A 24,979-nucleotide genomic window follows, 5' to 3' on the forward strand; every position below is an offset into this window, starting at 1 on the left:
TGTTCAAGCATTTACTTGCTCTCAGGAGATTCCATTGATGTTAGTTGTACTTCTCTGAATCACCTCCTGACTCCATTGTAGCAACAAACACATAAAATCTGGTCTCTCAATGCTTTTACACGTGACAAGGTGGTGCTTAGGCTCTTTCTGTGAGTCATGTGCACTCTGTGTCTAGTAGGTGTGGTGGGGTGGGTGTAGGTGATGATGGGGAAAGTGTATGACTAGAGAGGAACAATGCCTGCATTGCTTTGTGTATCATGTGTTTATCTGGTTGCCATTATAAATGTAATCCTGAAGCTGTTTTCAGATATGGTGATTAATTTTGACAGTATGTTTATTATTTTAATATGCATTAATGTTGGGGCAAGCAAGTTCTGATTCATGATTTTTACCTTCTAAATCTAATCTAAATTCCATTTAGCTCAAAGGAAATGCATGTAATAAAAATGTGTATTATCTTATCTATGTAAGGATCAGGTATTTTATAGCATCTGTAAACAGTCAATTTTCACCAGTCTCTCTTTTTTTCTCTCTCTTGAAGTTAATAAGACAAAAAAACACAGCTTGTTACTTTCTTGTTACCAAGATGTGTTACCAAGAAGTACTCCTGAAGTCCTCTGTCTGGAAGACTCTCTCCTGTCTGAAAACCTTTGCGCTATTGTGACTTTTGCAAAGTACTGACGCTAGAGACTCCTTCTAAAAAAGTTCAACAAATATCTCCTTACAGACACATCACCATATTAACAATTACAGGCTTTTTAACATCTATTTATGTGTTGTTACTATACAAACCTTAACATATTAGAGCAAGTGCAGTAATATAAACCTGTGATTTGAATTATAGCCGGCACTACTGTCAAAGTTTTAATTGCTGCTGTTTTAATTTAATTATAGCCGGCACTACTGTCAAAGTTTTAATTGCTGCTGTTTTAATTTCTTAAAAATTAATAAACACATTCTTACCAATCAGATTTGAGGACTGTGGTATAATTTACGATAAAATGTGCATTAATGTTGAGACAAGCCAGTTCTGATTCATATTTTTACCTCATATCTTAGTCCCTTTAGGCAAAAGAGGATGCAGGCAGTAAAAATCTGTTCTCTAATCTGTGGAAGCGTATGAGCCGACCCTGAGGGTATAGGAAGAGTTCACCTTAAATTACCCCAAATATCTTGATTATTTAAGTTTCTTTGAGCACCATTTTTTTTAATTTCTCAAAGTGACTTACCAGAGTCAAATTAAATAAATTAAATAAAAATCAGTTAAATGAAATAAAAAGTTTTGCTTGCGTGAAGATAATGTTGCAGTTATAAACACTGATAATATCAACAAAATGTTGATCACATCGTTAGAAACTCATGTGTGACAGTGTTCAAATCAGCGTCTTGCAATATGCACATTATTTATTCTTTAATTCATATTGTACAGTACTTAAGTAGAGGATTATATGCAGAGAAAATGTGAGATAGACCTTAAATAACTGCACTTTGGTTACATCCAATTTGTGAACAGTGTATTCACACTGATGGACTTATCAGTACCTGCATATCCCTAAATTAATGTAACGACACATTGAAAATCAGACTAATTCACTAACTTGAGTAAAAAAGGCTTGTTTTGTACCAGTTTACCTGTCTACCCAGACTAAATAAACTGTATAAAATTTAATATGTGAATCTCACCAAAGGAAGGTGCTGAGACATATAATATATTCAGCTCCACCTCTCTCATCTGAACATGCCTAGAGGCAGTGTTTCATATGATTATAAAGGCTGAAATTGCAACTCCCCAAGGTATTGTTTTTTTTTTTTTTTTTCAAAAGTTTGCCAGTCGGTGTGTGTGCCTGCCAAACACTTGGGAGTGGCTCGGAGTAAAACCCAGCCCAGGAGTCCTGCAGAGGCTTGTTGGTGAAAGTGGGAAGAAGATTAAAAAAAAGTTGTAGATGGAACAAAGATAAATACTTGATATCTGTGTGGCAGGAGTGAACTTCACACTTAACTCAACCACCAACTCCTATCTGGTCTTCTCAAGGAACATTTTACATTTATTTGTGCAAAATCAAAACTTTCGCCTGAGTTTCACCTGGACTTCAGGTAAAGTATTGCATATTTGTTTACTTCTATTTACATTAGTAAAACAAAAATCCTAACTGAAATGCAAAACTACATTTGTGCATAAAATATAACTGGTATGATTTAACATTTTATTAACACCAGATAAGATTTCCAACTTTTTGTGGCTGTGTTCCTATTACTGAAAGCCATGAATAGTCAAAACAGCTTTGGCACCATCTCTGGGTTAGATTTAGAAGACCTAGTTAAAATTTATGTTTTAATGATCATCATTTATGTTTTAAGTTACAGCAGCACTAGCCTTCTGGTTGTTTAAAGCCTCTCTGGCTGGATGACTTTACTGTGCAAGAAAACGAATGTGTAATGAGTAACTGCTGCGTGTGCAAGGTGTTTTTCTTATGTAATCCTTTCTAATGTTATTGCACAAGATTATACCTATTTGAATGTTTTGGAGTTACTTCCATAACTGTTACAAACCAGCAAGACTGACATTCACCATATAACATGGTGATATACAGTAATGTTTTTGTTATGAGAATTTAGCTTCTTAGGGTTCAAACTCTGTGAACGTTTTTTTTTTTTTTCAAGAGAGAAGAAAAACATCTGTGAGTCTATGGGACTAAATTTGTAGGCAGGTGGTATAGTGGGTGTGGTGGGCAAAATGTACAGCACTTTCAGAAGTCTTTTGTTTTCTTTCAAGCTATTGTGCACATAACATAACAGGTGCCTTTAAAATGTCTTCTACTCTACCTCTGAGTATGATTAAGGCTGTTTAAAAAAAAGATAATATTGTATTGTATGTTTATCTTATGTTCTTGTTAAAAACCTATCTCTCAATGAAACATGGGACCTTCTCCCTTTTATTTTCAAGAATTCAGACTCATATTGCACACTTACCTAATATTCTGGCAGATTGAAATTTCATTCTCTATATAAAACATGAGCTCCAGAAACATGTTGGCCTTATCTTTATATTATTAATATAGAGTAGTTGTGTATGGGTGAGTTTCTCATTTAGTGCAATATGTGTGAAAGTCCTTACAGTAAGCAGCCGTTTTATGTCTGCTGTTTATCACTAGTTTATCAACAGATTTTCTGCCAAAGTAAATGATAATCAATGACAAATAAGTGCTGCAGTGGATTTACAATATTATGAATTCCACTATTGTGTTTATTAAGTATATGTATATAAGAAGACAATTTACAATCAGTACAGTCAGGATGGTTTGTGAACAAAATGGCGTACAGGTTCATTATTATTATTATTATTATTATTATTATTTATTTATTTATTTATTTTTTTTATATTTATTTATTTATTTTCCAAAATAAAATTTGAATTTTCTGAAACTGACTTTTCCACAGCCTGTATGATATTTAAATATGGAGAGTTAGCTTAAATCTTTTTGTAATTTATCCTAATTAGCATGGAATGGATGTCTTAACGAGGCAAACAGACGATTCAGGAGGCAGTTCAGGAGAGAGAGGTAAGGAAGGCCAAATGCAAACGTCCAAAAACATATAATAGGGCAGGTTGCTAAATGATAGTAGACCTACTCTACTATATGTAACGTGGGCTACTATTCTGACATATATTTAGAGATGGGTTTTAATGAGTAAATGACCGAGTTCTCCTTTTATTCGCTCCCTGAGGACGCTGCAGTCTTCAGGTTTGTTTGTCAGTAAGTGAGTCGGCCATCTTGTGGCGGTGTAGTGTCACTGCATTACATCTATTATAAATGAGCCCAGTGGTTATTTAATAAATGTAGCTCTAATGCTAATGTGGTCCGTGTTCAACCGAAATTAAAACAAAAACCAGAAAGTATTTACAAAACATTTCTTCCTACAGTTATAACTGAAACAATTTCGACAACCAGACTCACATCATTACCACCAAGTAAGTAACATCATTTATTTTGACCCCCCAACCCCCCATTAAAGGTTTGGTACTAAGCAGTTTTCATAATTGAATGTATACAGAAACTCTGCGCACAAAGATAGTGTATAGTAAAGTGTATAGTAAAGAGTAGTGATGTGTGTGTGTGTGTGTGTGTGTTTGTTCTCTCTCCATCAGAGGGCTTCAGTGGATCTAGCAGTAAGAGCATGAGTAACAGCTCTTGGGGAAGCGGCTTCGAGAAGAATATTCTAAACCAAAACAGCAGCACCTCCTACTTGCCATCCTGTAAGACATTACACTAGTCTTTCCCGGTCTTAAATGAAGTCTTACTGTGTGTATAATAATGCAACGACACACTGGAGGAGATGACTCAGTACTGAGGGTGTTTATTTATTATTATTATTATTATTATTGTTATTATTAAAAACATTTTAACAGTAACTAGAGTTTTTAACACACCCTTATCTACTGTTCTTGACATTACCTGTGATGGAATCTGAACTTTGAGGGTGTTGAGTTTCCAAAATGTTCTGGAAACTGTGAAATTGTGTGTTATACTAAACTTTTACCACCTATAAGTGGAATTTTTATTTTACTGCTTTAAAAAAACTACATATAATTGCAAAAGGTCTATCTGGATCACTCTAAGCAATTCTGGAACACAACATATATTTGTCTGACAGCTGATTAATGCATAGTGTTAACACTTACATTATGAACTCTAAGGCAAATATGGACCTACAGTAGCCTAATAAAGACCTAATTTAGAGTCCCATCAAAATCTGAGAGTGTACAATAAATAAGTCCTTACATACAATAATTTAGGTACTTGATGGAACATTGGTGTATTTTTTTTTTTTACATTTGCAGTGTATTAATATTAGTATTAGTATGAGATTAATAACTGCATTCAGTGATAAAACGTTCAATACTGTACTATAGATAATATAGACTACAAATTCTATAGTCTATACAATACTTTAATACTATAAACTAATGTTTGGCATGTAGATTAGTTCCTAAAGTGAATTTCTCCTCTCCGTCAGCCTCAGTGGGTGTGAATGCAGGAGGATCAGAGTTAGACTATGCCCTGTTTCTGGGAGATGACTCCACTGGGACTAGAAGAAGTGGAGTGGGACGTGGAGGCACTGCAGGATTTGAAAGTGTATCTGGAAAAGACTCTGGGTCAAAGAGCAGGTCCAGCTCCTCAGGGGGCTTGAGACGGACACAAGGTTCATCCTCCTCCATTAGCCACTCCCCCATTTTCTTGGAGAGAAAAACTACCATCAGTCACTCAGGAGGTTATGACGGTGAGTGTAGCAAATTAAATTACACAGTGTACAGTCATGTTAAGATGTGAATTCAGTTTACACAAAACCATGAATTGGGGGAGGGGGGAATTGTCATTTTTCAGTGCAGAACAGAGATGTGTCACCTTTCTTTGAAAGTAAGTCCATTCTGATGATTTTATTATCTACAGGAAGTTCAAGCGCCAACTCATCACCAGAGCTCACGAGGAAGGACTATGGTTAGAAGCCTTTTATGAGTAATACATATTTTAATAATTAATAAATCATTAGTGGGGGCACACCCAGATTGCTGTAAGGGCACACTCAGTAAAGGCCTGGGTTAGAGTACAGTGGAGACTCAATCCCATTGTTCTCAGTACAAGCTTTATGGCCAGTGATTCATATGAACATAACTGAGAGTGTTCTCGTTGGGAGAAGAAGATAATACCATCCAAATATCTTCTGTTGCCATGTTACATACCAGCCAGATGGGCACTATCATAGTCAGTAATAAGCTTTATGGCCAGTGCTGTTGCATGGCCAGTATATTAAAAATGTGTGTGTAACATTTATGCATTTAGACTGGTGCTACAGTAAATTCATAAATGAGAATGCACTATACTGATTGGAACTGGTGGTAATAAATAAACAAATAAAAACATTATATCAAATAACTTTAAAATTGTCATGTCTTTTCCATAGGCTCATCTAGAGGAAGGTCCCAAACCAGAGGTAATTTTCCAGCATAAGTGACCACCATTACTGAATATCTTAGGCTAAATTTATTTACCTCTACAATGCAGTTTAACTAAATTGTATTTCTTTTTTAATTTGTCTGTTTAGATGCACTATTAGATGAGCAATAAAAGAAAAGGGACATAAAGAAATGAGTCTAATTTTCTGTCTGTACCTAATCCAATGATTGTCTTTTTCAACAGAGAGTGAAATCAGGGTCAGATTACAGAGTGCATCTCCATCAACCAAATGTAAGTTTATTTCCAAAATGTACGTGTTGCCGTTACAAAATTAGCAAGTTGTTTGACTCTTCTTTGTCAGTTTCACACCAAACAATTAATCTCTAAGTGTCTCAGACTTGATTGTTCCATTATTAGTCATTAGCCATTAGCCATTGGTACTTATGTTAACAGTACACACACACATATATATATATATATATATGTGTGTGTGTGTGTGTGTGTGTGTACTGTTAACATAAGTTTTTATATATTATATATTATATTATATATTATATATTATATATATTATATATATATACAGTATATATATAAATTGCATTTGCATTAAGTCTAAAGCTAAGTAAAGTTATACTCTATTCTATCCTGTAGTATTGTGGTTCTAAATCCCTACTGTTATTAAGACAATCATATTTAATTGTACAATTTTAAATATTGTTTTCTTTGGAAAAAAATCTCACTGTAAATTTCTACCCCATCATAACTCACAATGTGTAATGGGATCCCTGCTTAGTTATTTTAGAAGTTATTGACAGTAATATGGAGGTATTGGCTTTACACTGTGATGTTACAGGGACAGAGCTGGATGATGTGAAGAAACTTGTGAAGAGTGGACGATCGTCAAGTGTCAGCCCCACCCGCTCCACAGCCTCCTCCACCCTGCCTGTTCCACGCAAAGCTAAAGTCGAGACCAAAATCATTAAACAAGGCAGTCAGACTGGTATATTATCCCACATGACTCCAACTGATACCTACAGCATGCATTAGTGGAAAAGTAAATGCACAAGAATTAGATTTGGGAGAAAAAATTTGCAGTAGTACGTTTAGTTAACTCGACCTGTGTTTGAATTTGAAGACATCACAGTCCATCCATACGATATGCTGCATTAGGTGTTCATCAAGTGATGAATGAATGGTGAAACACTTTTCATCAGTTCAGTCAGTTGACCTTACAACAGAAGTAATCCAAAATGACCTGGATGTCTGAAAAACATTTTGTTCAGTTTATGATATATAGATATTTTCCACCACATAGCTATCAGTTCTATTTAATTTTATTTGTAGAACACTTTTAACAAAAGACAGTGTCACATAGCACCTTTACAGGAATCCAGATGTAGATTTAGATCCCAAGTGAGCAAGTGAGAGGTGACAGTGGCAAGAAAAAAACTTCCTGAGATGACATGAGAAAGAAACCAGACATGAGAAAGGAACCAGACTCAGAAAGGATCCCATCTTCTTCTGGGTGACACCGGATAGTGGGATTATAAATCATTATTCTTCTACAACTACATACTTTAAGGTCAAACAGTATTAAGTGTGTTGAAAGGATGTCCAGTATGAGCATATTTTGAATGAGCAAGGGACATCAATATATTCCAGTTTACTGAAACTCTCTATACTCATAAACCCCCAGATCTGCGACTTTACCTAAGAGAAAAGCTATTTAATAAAATGCCCTAACGAACAAATAGGTTTTCAGCATACATTTAACGTTTGAGCCCATGTCTGAGTCACAAACAGTTTGTAGGGCTTTGTAGGAAAAGTAGTTTTCATTATTCTAGGTACTGATAACCTGAACTAACACACTACCCTATCACACGTTGTCTTAAGTTAAAGATGCTTTATCTTATATTATACACACTTGTGCATAAAACTTGTATTTTTCAGTCTCAGGGCAGTATGACACCACTATTCTGGACTCGGCTCTTCCGTCGTATACATGGACCAGCTCCACACTGCCCTCTAATGCTTCCAGCACTACTGCTTTTGCTTATCAAAGCAGCACCAATAACATGTCACCAGGATCTTCTCTTTTAAACACCACTTCACCTTCCTCACTGTCAGGTCAGCATGAGTTACTCCTGTCTTCTTTATGTTTAATGATTGCTGACAGCAGGTGGCACCAGAAACCTAATCAAAACAGTAAAAGCCAAATCTAGTTGTAGGATTCCTGCAATTTGAATTGAATTAGCATTACCATTAATAATTAATTTTTTTCTTCTAACACAATACAAGTAACATGGATAAAATCTTTTTTTTTTCATAGTGTATGGCTTCCAGAATAATCTTGCCACGCCATCTAGTACACTTCTCACATCAAATACAGTTAACACACATTCGGGTATGGCACTACAATCAGTATCCTATCATAAGCAACTGTTATTAAAACACAGTAAACATACAAACTCAGCATATAGCACCTCTAATGATTTGAGTTTGTGTGTTCTACAGGATACGGTGTGCAGAAAAACATTTCTCAGAGCATCGGTAGCTCTGGTCTTGTTAGTACAGGAGTTTCTACTTCTACAGGTACTCATAATACTATTTATTGAATATTCTTAGACCAGATGTTTTTCACATAAAGTAGACATATATTGATAGATATGCTTTGGACCGGGTGCTGATTGCTAAATGAACCCTTTCCTCTATTCAGGCACAACTACACGTTCTGTTAATGATGACATGCCACGAAAATATATTATACTTGAGAAGGAGAATATTCCTTCAAAAAAGGAAACAGAAGTGCTCATTCTGTCAAAGGACAGTGGGAAGCAGTTCTCCAGCAGCAGCACATCTAATGGAAAAGGAGGTAAATGTGGGGATTTCATAGAGTTGGATTTGGACATTCAAAGAGTATTTAAGAATCAATTTAACTATGCAAGTGTGTATGTTATTGTAAATTCAGAACATGAGTACGAGTGTGGCTTGATAAATACTTTCAATGAACAAAATGCTCTATTTTTCATGAAGGCACAAATTGCTAATTTGGTTGGCCATAAGCCAAGTTTTGTTCATTTCACCAAGTTGATATATTTTTAGGCAGAAATGAATGCATCTGCACAGACGTGAGTAGAGCAGCACAACAGTGGGAGTAACATCCATAATCCGCTAACCCACTTTGGTCCAAAATTAAATGTTACTGCCTCTCAAGACCCTCTTTTACTGCAAATACAAGGCTAAAATTGTATTTGACTTTAAGCACAGGATTTCAATTCCTGTCCCATTTTATACAGCCAAGGTTTTTTTATGTATACTTTGTATGTCACCCCATGGGCTTCTTCACCCCACTACTAACTAAATACTGAATTATTTTACCTGTTACTAATTAGAATTGTTTTGGGGTAGAACAATTAGATGTTGCTGCTAAATGTAAATTAAATCACTGATGCATTATGAACAAGCCATCATATAACTGACCCCTTAAACTTCAAGGACATGGTCATAGAATATATGACAGCACAATATTATCTTTATTTGTCTGCTTGTACCATGATCATGAAAATGGGAGCCTAAAGTCATATATACAATAATGTAAACACAAATGTGGTCACATCAAATGATTTTCTTTAAAGGGTCTGTTTCGGATGTCTCACTGAAGAAGGAGACCATGGCAAGCAGCTACACTGAGACAGCTCCTGTCAAATTAAGTTCAAGCTCCTACTGTAAGCATTTCGTTTCAACCTGTCTGACAGTAATGCCTTTACTTAAATGTGTTTCCATTTTGAATTTTTCAAAGATAAGGCTAACTGTGAGTCTAGTCTTAGACAGTACTGTGATGAAAGAGTATGCCTGATAAGATTTATTGCATTGTGACATTTAATTTAAAAAAAAACAAAAACAAGTATTTGTTTTTCTCATTTTTCCATTTTGAAGATGGAGCTTCATCAGTCCCTACCAAAGATAAGGCTACATACGCAGGTAATGTCTCTCCTCTACCAGTTCTCTGTTTCCTCTAAAAAATAGGCTGTTGTAAAAACAAAAACTAAACTGTATGACGATGTGTTGCTTGAAACACTTTTGTTTTTCTTTGTGTGTGTCTTGTTAGAGATCTATAAGGAGAAGGGTGATGGAAAAGGAGGAGATGGCTGCTTTGGCTGTGGTCCGAGCTGCTGCTCCTGGTGGAAGTGGCTGCTTGGACTGCTACTCAGTCTTCTGTTGCTCCTCGGCCTCCTTTTTGGACTCATCGCTCTCGGTATGCTACTTCACTATCATGGAGGCTTTGCCTATCTTTCCTCGTTAGTTCTCCCATGTTAGATTCTCAACCACAAATTCATCCATATTTGTATTCATAAAATATCACTGGTGATGTTTTCTTAGGGTGAGCGGGGCAGCATGGGTTTTCTCATTGTCAGAACAGCAACGCTATTTATCAGAATTACACTCGATATATTTATTTGTGTATACAAATTAAGATGACCCAACTAATAATCAGTGCTCTGCAATGCTCTTTTTTTCCCTTTAAAGCGGAGGAGGTGAGGAAGCTGAAAGAACGCGTGGATACTCTTCACGACCTGGTTCAATCCAGCAGGGCTCACACTAGTCGACTGACTGGAAATAACCTTCACAATCAAAGGTCATCAGCATACATGGACAATGGTCTGGCTACTTCTGATAACACATTGAACCTGGGAGCTACTTCTTTCTCAGACTCTGCGGCCCTGCAGAGAACAATACATAGCCTCCTGCAAAGCGAGCTGCAGTCTGAGACATTCCGAGGTACCAGAACACATGCGCACACACACACACACACACACACACACACACACACACACACACTGGTATCCAAAGAACAGATAACTTTTATGAAGCATCATTTGGTCACATAAAAGCCTAGTGTTTAAAAACTAGTGTTAAACTGTGTGACTTAACATCATAGAAATCCATCCAAATCCAAAAATAACATCACTCTATAAAAATAACCAATTTATTTAGATCAGCAATATCAATGCCGTTATAGAATACCAGTCGCATTATCACTTCTTCTTTTCACACATGGTCAGAACTCCTCTCTTGTACATTTGCTGCACTTTCACTTTCTCTGTCTCATACACCTTTTGATATGCTCAGAAGATAATCTCAACATTATCAAAAGATCCAATGATATGGGAGTCAATTTACCCAAGGTATGTTGATATTTTGAAAATAGATGTGGCAGAGATTGCATTTTGCAAAGAAGCTATTTTTCGGACTATTAAACATGTGTTAGTTTGCAATGCCTATCATTAGCATTCAGTTCCGCTGATCAAATCACAAGAAGTAAGCATTTGAAAGAGTTTAACAGGTTTTGGCTTTTGCTTTGCGTTAGTCAGTCAAGCCCCCAAAGAACTCCATGTTCTGTATCTTGGTCTGGAAGTTATAGTCTGTCTAGTAGAACTCCTGCTGAATTTGCAATATTGATGAGTCGAATTCTTTCATAGATGGGATCAATATTTCTTTAACTTCCAGTATGACTCTGGGTAAAAGAGGATGATTTTTCATGTTGGATAATCAAGATGTAGTGGGAACTTGTTACTCTTGGTGGGCTTAGGGAGGGATGAATTTTTGATCCCATGAGTGGCTCTCATGGGATCAAAAAGCTGTATACAGAGGGTAAACGTCAGGAGTAGTGTATACTTGACTGTCTATTTAGGAACTTGAAAGACTGAGATGTGGTATGTCACAGTGCAGGAGCTATGGAGAGCCGGTGGAGTGAAAGTTGAGAGGGGCTGACATGAACAAGGAAGAGGCTGAGGTGAATAGGGGAAGGGGTTAGGATATGTGAAGAGGGATGTGATGTGTGAGGAAGGGGTTGGTATGAATGGGGAGGAGATTATGAAAAGATGCAAAGATGTCAAAAGTATATGAGACATATCCATTATATGTAACATATCCATTATTCCACTCATTTTAGGAGTTTGTATGGATCCACACCATCAGTAAGACTGATTGCATCCACATATCATTGCCTAGCATGATCCGCTGGAGTTTGTTGTGATATAACCCCTTCTCCTTTGACCAAGGCCCTATCATGCAAAAACCCTGTCATGGGTAGAGAAGGTGATAGATAAGAATTTATAGGAAGAAGATCGAACAAAATAGAAAGAAGGTGGAGTTTTCTCCCATTCCTCTCAAACTTCTCCCAAACTGCCCAAACATATTTTTTATTTTACTTTTTTCCAAATATCTGAATATTGTTTTCTAACCATTTGATTATTATTATTATTGTTGTTGTTGTTGTCGAATATTAATATCTTGTCCAAAGTATTGGTAATACCATTATATAACATCAAAACAGTGTAATTAGATTAACTTTAATGAACATTTGTTGAAACCTTTTTGTGTGCAAGCATGCTGTATTCTTAGACATAATAAATGTCCACAATATGATTACTTTTGTAATGCCTTTTTAAAATGTGGTGAAAATTATATTTATCTCAAATAACGTAAAATCACATGCATAAAAAGTGCCTCATGTAGGAATCTGCTTTATTCTTTCTTTTCTTTTCTTTTTTGTAGCTAGCCTTGCTTCCTCACTCAAAGGAGAAAGAGGACAGCCAGGGCCTAAAGGTAAGGCAGAGAAGCATGTCTCAGTAACATGCCTACAGTATAGTTATCTACATGGCATGTGAGTCTCCTATTCATAATAAGCCTTTTTTTAGTTTGTCATTGTCTTGTAAATCTTTACATATGATATTACTTGTCATTTTCAGGTGACGCTGGAGCTCAAGGACCCAAAGGTCTGTAGAAATTCGGGCTTATTGTAGGCTTCTTCTGTACTGTAAGAAATCAGTGGTTGAAATCACAGAGATGATTAAATTGAGGCAGTTTTAGTGTATGCTGTTGCCAGTATACTGTTTCTACAAGCAGTGTGTGCACCATGACTAAAATTATTTAAATGCTTTTCAGGGGATAGTGGTTTCCCAGGGATACCAGGTAGGAAATGTGATAAAATGAGAATTGTTTGAATTTCTTAACTGTTGTCATTTCGTAAATGTCTGTCATGGCATCAAATCTGGTCATGTAATATGTGCCTGTAGGTTCTCCAGGAGCAATAGGGCCCCCAGGACTTGAAGGACCAAAAGGACAAAAAGGAAATGCAGGTAAGTTCCCTATGTTCTCAAGAAAGAAATCCAATTGGTCATATTATCCCTCATATTGAATCACTGCATTGGCTCTGATATTTAGAAATAAGATTTTAAGCATTTTACTCTGTACTTTGCAGGCGAGCATGGTGCAGAGGGGGCACCAGGATTCAGGGGCCGAGATGGGTCACCAGGGCCGCGGGGAGAGCCAGGTCCTGCAGGCATTGGAGAAAAGGGTGAAAGAGGTCAGACTCCATGTGTATTAGTAATTTGGGCTGTTTTTATACTTGCATTATTTTTACAGATCCAACTCAGAGAGTTTGGTACATTCAGAACAGTTTCATGACCTGCTTGTGGTCCCGAGAACAAATTTGTTTTCACCTGAAAACAGTGGTTTGGGGTTCACTTCAGGATCGCACTTTGTGTGAAAGTGACCCACTGAGCAGTGATTAATGTGATTGGTTGGGCTTGTCATATTTATGGCAGTAAATGGCATTTTACAGCTGAGCACAGCTGAGCACAGAACTATACTAGTGAACAGACTTAAGTATCCAAATATTAAAAAGGCCTTTAGTGTAAACATATATTTGGTTGCTGGTTTCTGTAAATCAAATATAGTGCAGTCTGTAATTGTTTTGGCAGTGACAGTTTTTTGACTCTTTTGTATTGTAGTGCATTTGAAATTGGATTTGGATTTGACAAAATTTTAAATTATTTAATTATTCAATTTTTGTTTCTTTCAGGCTCTCCAGGAGAACCAGGAGTTCGTGGCCCTCCTGGCCCAGCTGGTCCACCGGGTCCAAAAGGTTTAGTCAGATTTTATATAGCATGATCGTACATTGATACTTGGCTGGCATATACTTATTCATTATTCATTATATTTATTGTTTTATGGGTTTCCGTATGACGTTGTAAAATGAATAATATGCTAAGGTCGATATGCATTTGTCTTAACATATATATGTCAGTAAAGTAAAATTGATTTTATTAATAATATCACATTTGCTCCTCAGGTTCAGCAGGTCTTAATGGTTTGTTGGGACCACCAGGTATGTAATATAACTAATATATATATATATATATATATATATATATATATATATATATATATATATATATATATATATATATATATATATATATATAAAAATTTCAGTTACTGAGATTTAAAAGAATAAAAATGATGAGCTGTACTTTGGCCTGCTCAGGTGAACCAGGTCCACAGGGTTTCAGAGGAGAACCAGGCCCTGCAGGACCTAAAGGTAAGCTACATGGCTGTGATCTAGTTTCAATTTAAGTTTAATTAGACTGAGTTATGAAAAGTCAGTTCAGTTTAATAAAATAAAACCAATTATAAAGTGGCTAATTATTGAAAGATAAACGTAATTTGATTCCTCTTTATTTTCTGCTAGGGGACAGAGGACCTCATGGACCACAGGGAATTAAGGGTCTGTATCTAATAATATTTCTACAATTTGCACAGTTCATAGAATAACATTTCTAATTCAAATTCAAGGACTTATAATGTATCCATGGATATTTGTTTTATTATAGGTGATCATGGTGAAAAGGGAGACCCAGGTGTACCAGGTGTGTGTTTGTGTCCGTACAGCCTGACTTTCAAGAAAATAGTATATTCGGAAATCAGTTTATTAACATCACTCTGCTTAAGCTCATGCGATGCTTTTTTTCCCCCGACTATTCCTCCAGGTTTCCCAGGGGCTCCAGGAAAACCAGGACTCAATGGTGAGAAAGGAACCAAAGGATCAACAGGTGAGCAACAGATATAGAGACAAACCACAACTGCACTGTTATACATGGCTCATTATTTGTCTGTAAATTTATGCCATTGTTGTGGATTAATCCTACCATGTTTACTCAAGTATAATCATGTTTAAATAGACTGTCAGAGCATCATGCAGTATTTATTAATATATTTTCACATTATTAGGGGCTTCAGGTGCAGATGGTGAAAAGGGCCAGAGAGGTGAGTGAAATACTAGCAAATTACTATTTAAACAGATGGACAACAAACACTTCATCATATTCATTTTCTTTTATTCTAAACTTAAGGTGACCAAGGTCCAATCGGGATGCCAGGAATCAGAGGCCCAGCTGGACCACCTGGTGATGCTGGACCTCAAGGTAATACATTATGCCAGTGCACTCATTGTCTTTCTCTGTCTTTCACTGTCAACGAGTCTTTCTCATTGAAATTAACTTTTTTCATTTAAAATGTGTTGTCTTATTGGGCAGGTCATTTCCGTTGTAACAAAAGCAAAAGGTTTTTTTAGCAGTAATACCAGATGGACGCTTTCACTGAAATCCACTTTTAAAAAGTGTTTACATTCAAATTGATTTTGATAGTCTTGGTTTAAACTGTTTCTACTATTTTTCTTTTATTAGGAGCTCCAGGGCTTCAAGGACCTCCAGGTAACTCAATAATAAAATCATTTTAATCAATAATAAAATCATTTTAATTAGCATTTTTGTTTCATGAATATTAATAATGCTATCTTAAAATGTGGATCTTGAATGTTAATGACAGTATTCTCCTTCCTATAGGCATTGCAGGACTTCCTGGACAACCAGGAGTTAAAGGTTTGCATTGATGCATTATACCTTTATACTACACATGTAATGAACAAAGCAGATATGTTGTGCATTATTGTATTTTATTGTTTCGTACCTTTCTATATGTGCATGCTATCACAAATTGTGCACTACATTTATATGTCACGATGCTTCAAACGATGTCATGGGTGTCCTAAATCTCAAAATGTTTTACAGGTGAACATGGTGAACCTGGCAGAGTTATCAATGCAGGTGAAGCCTTAACCTTATTGTATCATATGCTTGATTTACATTTTTACACCTTTAAGACTAATTCTATACTTTACATAATTTCAATCTACAGCAGGCTCCAGCTCTGTGGCAATTCCTGGACCACCAGGGCCGCCTGGACCACCTGGACCTGCTGGACCTCCAGGACTGTCAGGTGGGTCACAGAACACACTTTCTTCCTGCTTACAGTTAAAGTACAGTATATGATTCAAAAATAGTTAATTGGATTAATCCAATTTCTTCTATCACTACAGGCCCTGTTGGTCCTGCTGGAATTCCTGGACAACCAGGTAAATGACCATAGTATCTGCTATAGAAGATGGTTTGTAATGTTTATAGCCATATAGTGAATATGGGCAGTTTCAGATTTTTCTGCCCTGAAATTAGTGCCACCCATGGCAGGAGCAAAGCTGCTTATCCTTAGGCAAGGATACATATGGATTTTATTTTATTGTATTTCATTTCATTTCATTTTGTTTCATTTCATTTCATTATTATTTTATTTTACCTATTTCATTTCAATGTATTTCAATAAATCTTTAAAGATTACTACTTTAAAGATAGTGGTGCAACTATGTACCCACCCCTTAATCCCTCCAAAACCTTACCTACCACAAAAGAGAGTAAGAAGTATGAAGAAAGAAAGAATAGTAGAAAATGGTTTCTCTCTCTGCTTTTCACATACTACAGTGTGCCATGTAGCACTTGCCTACACAACCTTTTCCTGGGTGAGTATTGACTAAAGTCATCTTTCCAACAATCATGTCATCTGCACTTCCATTTGTCTGTGCAGGTCCTAAAGGTGATAAGGGTGATCAAGGAGAGGCTGGGATCACAGTGGAAAGATCAGAGAAAATTACCTCAGCTAGAGAAAGTAAGAAACTCTTCAAAAATGGATTTATAAAGAACATGATGTATTACTCTGAGAAGAATGCTAACATTTGTATGATGTACCTCTTTGGTTCTTTAGATTCTAATCAAGTTATTCAGGGACCACCTGGACCACCTGGTCCCCCGGGGCCTCCTGGAGCTCAAGGTATATGACTATCATCTGTGAATGCAAGATGACAAAGAAGTGCACTTTGATCATCATGGTTTCCTGTTGGTATTTAACTATTCCCCATAGATAAACCTGACACATCACAGTAGAGGCAGTATCATGGTAAAAATATGCAGATTGAAATTGTCAAATATTTTCTAGACCATCATATAGAATTTTTGATCTAGAATATTCAAAATCCATGTGAATTTAGAGATTGGGACAACATGATGAGTTGCTCTATAAATGTCCTTGCAATGACACTTTGTGCTGTCATTATCTATTCCTTACACTCATACTTTCAGTGTTGTTTTGTAGGATATGGCACACCTGGTCCAAGAGGAGAGAAAGGAGAGAGGGGAGAGCCAGGGAGCTTTGTGCCCAACTCAGGTCAGCTTTACTACTGTTTAGTCAGATTATGGCAATGTGGTGCTAATTTATGTAGTGTAGTGTAGCCTAAATAATGTAATGTTTTAATACATTTCTAACATTTGTGTTCGTAAACCCATTGCAGGAACATTTTTCGCTGGACCACCAGGACCACCTGGACCTGCAGGTCCTAAAGGAGACACAGGTGAATCTTTAGGATTGTTGTCAGGATTGTTTGTTGATTTAGACTGTACTTAATACACTCTTATGGTTTCCTTAAGTGTTCTTTGGATTTTTGATGATCCTAGCTTTCTAAGGGCATTCTAACATTTTATCATAACATTTTATCATTGTTTTAGGACCACAAGGACCTAGAGGATACCAAGGTATGTAGCCCTGTTAGCATAATCAGTAGTGGACAAAAATGCCCCATGCTCACTCATGGGCTTACACCATCCCTGTTTGTTATTTGTCCTCTGTAGGGGCTCCAGGTCAGCCCGGACTACCTGGAAGACCAGGGGGATCAGAAGTCAGATGTAAGTTTAGAACAATTTATTTCAGTTGTTAGTGTTAATCCTTAGCTATGTAGATCCATTATTCCAGAATATTCCATGAATGTAGATTATTCATAATCTGGGCATAATGCTGTCACCCATAACTAATGACCCCCAATAGATTTTTCCCTGTTACTGTTAATCATCACGAACTATCATCACTGTTGCAGCTTTATACATATTTTTGTTATTTCAATTATTGTGTATGTAGGTCTAAATGCATGCATGTGATATTTTATAGTGTCTGAGTATAGTGGTGCTCAAGGTCCTCCAGGGCCACCTGGACCTCCAGGTCAACAGGGCGCTAAAGGTAACATATCTATTCAAGTTTTTCTAATTGTATGAAAGTAACAGAAGATCATTACTAACCTATTGACACTTTGTGTTTCACAGGGGACAGTGGCATTCCAGGTGCTCCAGGGATCCCAGGAACCTCAAGAGGTACAATCTTTACTATAAATAAGCTTGACAAAACTCAGATTTACAGTATTTTCAAGTATTGCTTGCCATAACTGTAGAATTGTGTTCTTTGCCTATGTTCAGGATCTGTCGGGGCTCCAGGGCAGCCTGGACCCCCTGGACCTCCTGGACCACGGGGTTCTCCTGGACACTCTGGATCTACAGACGATTATCGCCGTTTCATTATTGACTACATGCAAAGTAAGTTAGATAGCCCAAAATCCCATATGAAATTTACATTTGGAGGAGGTGTTCTGTACTGTATGTACAATCGGGACTATCTTTATATATAAACAAATTGTGTTTGGCCTTCAGGTGACAGCATGAGACAGCATTTGTCTGGTTTCCAAGGGCCTCCTGGTCCTCCAGGGGCCTCAGTGTCTGTTGAGGAGGTGGCATCTCGGGTTATCGCGTACATTCAGCGTAAGTCCAGAACTTCTAAAAAATCTCACGTGACGCTGGAGAAAAACTTATTTAAAGCATTTATGGTGTGTTTTTTATTCATTTTTATTTTTATTCATTTCTCATCAATGTCCAAAAAATACTCTATAGTGGAACTTTATTTAATAAAAAATTTTAATATCAATTTTATGCAAGTATTCAGACCTTTTCACCTGTGGTACATTCTGGACATGATTTGGAAAGGCACAACTATGTCTAAACTCTGTACATTAGCATAAAAGATAAGCAAGGAGGTCAAAGAAAGTCCTAAACATTGACTGGATAACTTGGAAGAGACATGAACATATTGTTCTAGCAAAACTCTTTAACCAAAATGATATAGCATGAGAGGTTTTTATAGAGAGGAATGGCAGAAGAACCCCAAAATAAAGTAAATGTGATAGTCCCATTTTTTCAATAGAAAAAAACTGTATATGCTTTTTTTGTTAGAGTATTTGCTTGCAGATTAACGAGAAAAATCTTTATTCCACTTTAGAGTAATATAAGACTCTGTGTACACACAATAATATTCTCAATATTAATATTGTATAAAATAATTTGTTCCAGGCTCTGGATTAAGTGGAGCCCCTGGTCCACAAGGTCCTCCTGGCCATGCTGGCACTGTATCTGTTAGTGACATTATTGCATTATTACAAAGTAAGTGTTTTATGTCAGATTCTGTCTATGTCTAGGGCATATACTAAAGTAAAACTACATATAGCGTTCATAACTGTATTATAAACCTTGCTGAAAAACAACTGTTTTTTGATGTTTTTTTCAGGAGATGATGTTAGACGGTATGTAATTGGCCCTCCAGGACCACCAGGACCACCTGGCCCTTCAGGAAGTGTAAATCTAGCCAACTTTGACACACAGGAAGTGGCAAACTATGTTCTGAGAATAATGAATGGTATGTCATAGGATAAAAAGGATCTAACCGCCTAACTGCAACTGTCCTCAGTTATTCCTAAGGTCTTCTTTTCAATAATTACTAATCAGGTAAATATTAGAAAATGTTTCTCTTTTTATTTAGATCGAGGGTTGACAAGTAGACCTGGACCTCCTGGTCCTCCTGGCCCACCTGGCCAACCAGGTTCCACCTACAGTGACATCACTGCTTTGATTGAGAGTAAGTCTGGATTTTTATGGACTGTGCTCATGATTCTGTAGTGTTTAATAGTAATGTTTGTTTACAGCTTGACGCTGATGTTTATTCACTTCCTTGTTTTTTTTCTTTTACATTTGTTGTCCTAACTTTACATTTGAATCATATCTTTCCCTGAAGGGTCAGGACTTAGAGCAGGTCTTCAAGGTCCTCCTGGTCCTCCAGGAAGACAGGGCCCACCTGGTCCAATTGGTCCCCCAGGAGCCCCAGGCCCTATAAGCTCAGAATACAGAATTGAAGACATCCAGGCTTACATACAAAGTGAGTTCCTCCTTTTACCTACCCTTTGCCCTTGAAAAATATAAACATGTAATAATCATGCAAAATACTTGTTTGTTTGTTTGTTTGTTTTTAAATTCCAGATTCTGGCTTACGGGGTCCCCCAGGGCCACCTGGCCCTCCAGGACCTCAGTGGCCTGCAGGGGACTCCAGGGCACTTGCATCCTATGACAGAGCCAGTCAGAGAGCACACATTCGTGCTGAGCTTCAGGAGTATCTCAGTAGTGAGTCCATCAGCTGCCATATAGTCAGCTTATTATCTTTGTTCCTGGGTAGTGTAGGAAAGGAAATGATGATGAAGTGCAGTAGGAAATGATCTGTCAATATTAACCCTGAGAAACATTTCAGTAATTAAACCATATATCAGTGGCTATCTAAGACCCCATTTACACCTGATTATTCAGTGTTTCTCATATCTAAGATTTGCACTTACATTTACACTTGTGGGCAAATGTGTCTCTGATTAGCCAGACTGAAATCTAACTGTTCTATCAACCGTAATACGCAAATCATCACAAAACACTTGACGACCAACTGCTTCTGTTGTTTCTTGTTTCCAGTTAACATTAGCAAAATTCTAAGTAGTTCTATCCAGCTAAAGATGGGTGACAAATTACAGGTAAAGCATAAAGTGTTGTAGTAAAGTTTTGGTTCAACACAAGCTGCCAGAACAGCTTTAATGCATCTTTGGAACTGTACTGGAGGGATAAACACCATTGTTCCAAAAGATACTCCCTCAATTACTGTTTTGATGATGTGAGGTAGAGAGTGCCGTCTAACGCCAAAATACTGTAGGTGTTCAGTTGAGTTTAGAGCTGGTGATTGTGAAGGCCATTTTATATGCTGTACATCATTTTCATCCTCATTAAACAATTCAGTGAGCCCCTGTATCCGTTGGATTGGGACAGTGTCATCCTGGAAGAGACCACTCCTATCAGGATAGAAATGTTTTATCATAGGGTAAAGGGGATCAGTCAGATGTATCTTTGTATTAATTTACAGTGATGCTTCCTTCTAATTGGAATTGGACAAGTAGAACCAAATCATGTCACAGCATAACAGAGCCACTGGTTTGTCCTTTAATTTGTCACCTGTCTGTAGTTCTTAGTAAATATGAAAGATAGAACTTATTGTATTTTTACTAATAGTGGCAATAACAGATGTGGAAAAAAACTGTCACAAAAGAGGTATAAAAGTAGGTTAGCTACAAATGAGAGTGTGATCAATTATGCTAGAGGTAGTTAGCCAGTAACCTAGTACCCAGCTAATAGCAATACAAGTACCAGCTAGCTAACATTGTATATTCACTTTTCACTACAAAAGTAACATAATCTGCATGAGTCAACTGAGCCAGCTAGTTATTCTTTCTTACTGGATATAATACTGATACTCAAGGTGCATGAAACAACCCAGTTGGATAATAGACCAAAGATCCTAGTGGTATAATCTTGAAGACACTATTTCAAGGGTTTCATCAGTTCAGTCACGTGAGGTTCATTCAGATTAAGGATTATATCAGTGTGATCGTGTGATATAACTTTGTGAGGCTAGTCTTTTCAAATTATTTGAATGACTAAATTCTTGACATGGGACTTTTCAGGTGATGCTATGCGGCGGTTCACCTCAGGTCTTCCTGGACCCCCTGGTCCTCCAGGACCCCGTGGTGAAAAAGGGGACCGTGGTGATTCTGGATACAGTGCAGGAGGTGGCTACTACTATGCTACTGACCGTAATGGAGTCAGGTTGGCTGAAGCAGACTACTCCAGTGTTGCTCTGAGAGTCACTGACTATATTCGGAGTGAGTGAAGTCAACTTGCTCTTCAGAAAGATTTTACAATATATATGAATTCTGCATCACTGTGTCATTTCCTCAATGAACTAAACATTCCATTTTTCCCACCAGGTCAAGGTCTACTGCAGGAAATTAATGATAATTATTGGAGATCTCATTCCATGGGAATCCAAGGCCCTCCTGGTCCTCCTGGTCCACCTGGCCACCCTGGATACAGCCGTGTTTTTGCTGCCTATGGGAACGTCACTGCAGATCTCATGGACTTCTTCAGAAGTGAGCACGTTTACTGTAGTTATAACAAATAACAGACACTTTATGACTGAAGTTGTCAGGTCAGACAAGACCACACATATAAAACATCTTATGTGAGATGGGAAGTGTGGGAAGATCACAAGTTTGAATCCTGATGATGTCATAGTCATCCATGGCCAATAGTCCAAGAGAGCAAAAGTGTACTCACTGGGTGGGAGGGATGGCATTACTGTCTATCAGAGCAACACTTGAGTGTTGAGCTCATGACTACAGAAGACGGTAGTTACTGCTTTCTTCAGAGTGGGTTACGCTGCCCTGTGATGTAGCATGAGTAGCAGTTCGAAAAGATGTGGTGGCTGCCTTTATGTGTCTTGGAGAAAGGACATTAGCCCAAACACTCTTAAGTTGGTAACTGTCATGTGATAGAAGACAGCTAGCTAGAAGAAAGCTAAAAGAAGAAAAAACCCTGCCTGAAACTGCAAATATTTTGACTGAATTTTTCACAATAAGTATTAATGTGCACTAAGGAATCAGACTGTAGTCTCCATGTTCCGCTTGCATACTCTGCTGCATGCAATGATTAAATACTTTGGAGAAAGAAAGGCAAAAGGCACATGTCGGCAAGCTGTCTGTATTTATTGTCCATTTAGTACAGTGTTCTTAAACTACCTTTTATTTTTCCAGCACACGGTACTATTCCAGGTCCACCTGGTAGGGAAGGGCATAAAGGAGAAAGAGGATACCCTGGACCCAAAGGAGAAAAAGGTACATCAGAATAATATTGTCATGTTACTCTTATCTTTAGGCACTCACAGAGATGAGACAAATAAATCTGAAAAAAAAAAAAACCTTACTGGAGGACACAGAAATCCCTGCTTATCATGAGATATAATTGATTTAGGGAATTTTAATGTTATTTTTAATTCACAGGGGAGATGGGAAGACAAGGAATACCTGGTGTTCAGGGACCAAGAGGTCCAGAAGGGCCAAGGGGACAAAAGGGTGAGAAAGGTGAGGTATAGTTTTTGCAGCTGTTACTGTGTATACAGCAATTCTCTATCACGCATTTGATTAGAAGATTAGATGAACAGACAGAAACAACAGCATGTCAGTCATACATGCATGTGCCCCTTGTTCAAAATGATGTCACGGTCCTTGACTCACAACTAAATGCCATTACATAACATATGGAAATACACTTGCAACGGGACATTCCTTTTCTTTAAACTCGGCCATAACCAAACTAAGCAATAATACAGTAAAAAAGTAATTGTTATATTTTTCATAAAATTTGCTGGAGTTGCCCTGTTAATATTTCGGTTATTGGCTGCTGTTATGATATTGCTGTTCTCTTCAGTTGGAAATATTGCGTTTGGATAAAGGCATTGGCTTAAATGGCAGAATAATATAGTCACAAAACATGGTTGTGTGATGGTTGGGAGTAAATTAATTGAATATAGCAACATGCATTGTATGATGACCTTTACAAGTGTACACTTTATGGCCAAAACTTTGTGGACACCTGACTATTACACCCGTATGTGGCCTTTCTCCAAACTGTTGCCACAAAGTTGGAAGCACACAACTGTATAGGATGTCTCGGAATGCTGTAGCATTAGTTTCCCTTTACTTTTAACTAAGGGGCTCAAACCCAGGACAGTGTGGGTTCATCAGGACAGTATCACTGTGCACAAAGCGAGATCCATAAAACCTGGTTTGCCAAGGTTGGAGTGGAAGAATTTGAGTGGTGTTCTGCTTCATTTGTTCTTATTGTATACTGGTGTTATGTACTCCTGTGTACATAGCTCTGGTTTTGTTTTGTATATTATACCGTGCTCCTTGAGGCCCACCAACTTGTTGCATGTGAAGGGGTTCCAATTAAAATAAATTGTGTATTTCTGGGCTGGTATAACTCAAGTTTCAAGATACATGTATGATATCACAGTCATTTTGACTTATTGTTCTAATGTGTATCCATTTTACACAGGTGAAATCCAGATTGGACGCCGAAGAAGGAGTATTGGCGTGTAAAGGCTTATGTTTCTGTTTTGGTCATCTTTTTCTCTTCATGGTGGCTCTCAAGTATATAGTGAAGCAATTTAGAAGGAGAAAGCATGTGACATGTATCTTAGCCAAAGTCTGTTCAGCAGGCCTGATGTAGTGCAGTTTCTCAAATAATACACATTATGTAACTTTCAGCATGATATCGAATCCATATTACCCACATTTTCAGTCTTCCTAATTACAGATAAAACATTTTGTATTTTTCATAAATATTTTTGTTGTTTGTTTAATGTGGATGTAGTTGTACACTTTATTAGCCTACACATTTGGAACACTTAATATTCTTCAGCACTTTTTGAATTGTGTAGCATAAAAATGTTCTTGCACTCCTAACAAATAAGAATGTAATGCAATTTGGCACAATATAAAAGAGCTAACTTTCACAGGACTTTAATGTTTCAAAAAAATTTTATTCAAAAGTTTAATATGAACTAAATTTGGAACTTGTTTACCAAATTTAATAAAATATTCCATGATTTAAATGTTTAGCAGTTGGTGCTGTGATGTGATTGTCCTCTACCCACTGCCATTTGCTGATGAAACAGGTGAAATTGCATGCCTTAAGACTGGTATGATTAACCAGTAAACTGGAAACGAATGTACATAAATGCAAAAAAATACATTTACACAAAACACAAAAAAG

At 37.1% G+C, this 24,979-nt stretch overlaps 1 protein-coding gene across 1 annotated transcript; it reads left to right on the forward strand.

Moving 5' to 3' along the window:
• The first annotated feature begins 1,871 nt into the window (after window positions 1-1,871).
• Window positions 1,872-24,824, forward strand: col17a1b (collagen, type XVII, alpha 1b). Its single transcript, XM_026937794.3, has 55 exons — window positions 1,872-2,094; window positions 3,500-3,560; window positions 3,923-3,970; window positions 4,148-4,255; window positions 5,017-5,280; window positions 5,451-5,498; window positions 5,962-5,991; window positions 6,198-6,245; window positions 6,808-6,954; window positions 7,905-8,081; window positions 8,284-8,358; window positions 8,469-8,546; window positions 8,671-8,826; window positions 9,590-9,679; window positions 9,891-9,935; window positions 10,063-10,209; window positions 10,482-10,733; window positions 12,513-12,563; window positions 12,707-12,733; window positions 12,903-12,929; window positions 13,034-13,096; window positions 13,219-13,323; window positions 13,822-13,884; window positions 14,092-14,127; window positions 14,287-14,340; window positions 14,491-14,526; window positions 14,633-14,668; window positions 14,789-14,851; window positions 15,030-15,065; window positions 15,152-15,223; window positions 15,485-15,511; window positions 15,644-15,679; window positions 15,869-15,904; window positions 15,996-16,076; window positions 16,177-16,212; window positions 16,716-16,796; window positions 16,893-16,958; window positions 17,280-17,351; window positions 17,476-17,535; window positions 17,690-17,716; window positions 17,813-17,866; window positions 18,126-18,194; window positions 18,278-18,325; window positions 18,428-18,544; window positions 18,659-18,766; window positions 19,352-19,441; window positions 19,566-19,694; window positions 19,818-19,913; window positions 20,070-20,210; window positions 20,312-20,452; window positions 21,829-22,026; window positions 22,132-22,293; window positions 22,957-23,037; window positions 23,203-23,283; window positions 24,260-24,824. The coding sequence occupies exons 2-55, from the start codon at window positions 3,506-3,508 to the stop codon at window positions 24,301-24,303; spliced, it is 4,518 nt and encodes a 1,505-aa protein (XP_026793595.3). The 5' UTR covers window positions 1,872-2,094; window positions 3,500-3,505; the 3' UTR covers window positions 24,304-24,824.
• Window positions 24,825-24,979: the final 155 nt, after the last annotated feature.

This window comes from Pangasianodon hypophthalmus, chromosome 3, assembly GCF_027358585.1.
Source record: "Pangasianodon hypophthalmus isolate fPanHyp1 chromosome 3, fPanHyp1.pri, whole genome shotgun sequence".
In the NCBI taxonomy this organism is placed as follows: domain Eukaryota; kingdom Metazoa; phylum Chordata; class Actinopteri; order Siluriformes; family Pangasiidae; genus Pangasianodon; species Pangasianodon hypophthalmus.

Excerpts from the sequence above, each read along its gene's own strand:
- col17a1b (XM_026937794.3), top strand. The coding sequence starts at position 3,506 with ATGGATGTCTTAACGAGGCAAACAGACGATTCAGGAGGCAGTTCAGGA. Across the intron at positions 14,852-15,029 it reads AGGAACCAAAGGATCAACAG|GGGCTTCAGGTGCAGATGGT; the intron begins GTGAGCAACAGA and ends TCACATTATTAG. Across the intron at positions 16,213-16,715 it reads TGGAATTCCTGGACAACCAG|GTCCTAAAGGTGATAAGGGT; the intron begins GTAAATGACCAT and ends TTGTCTGTGCAG.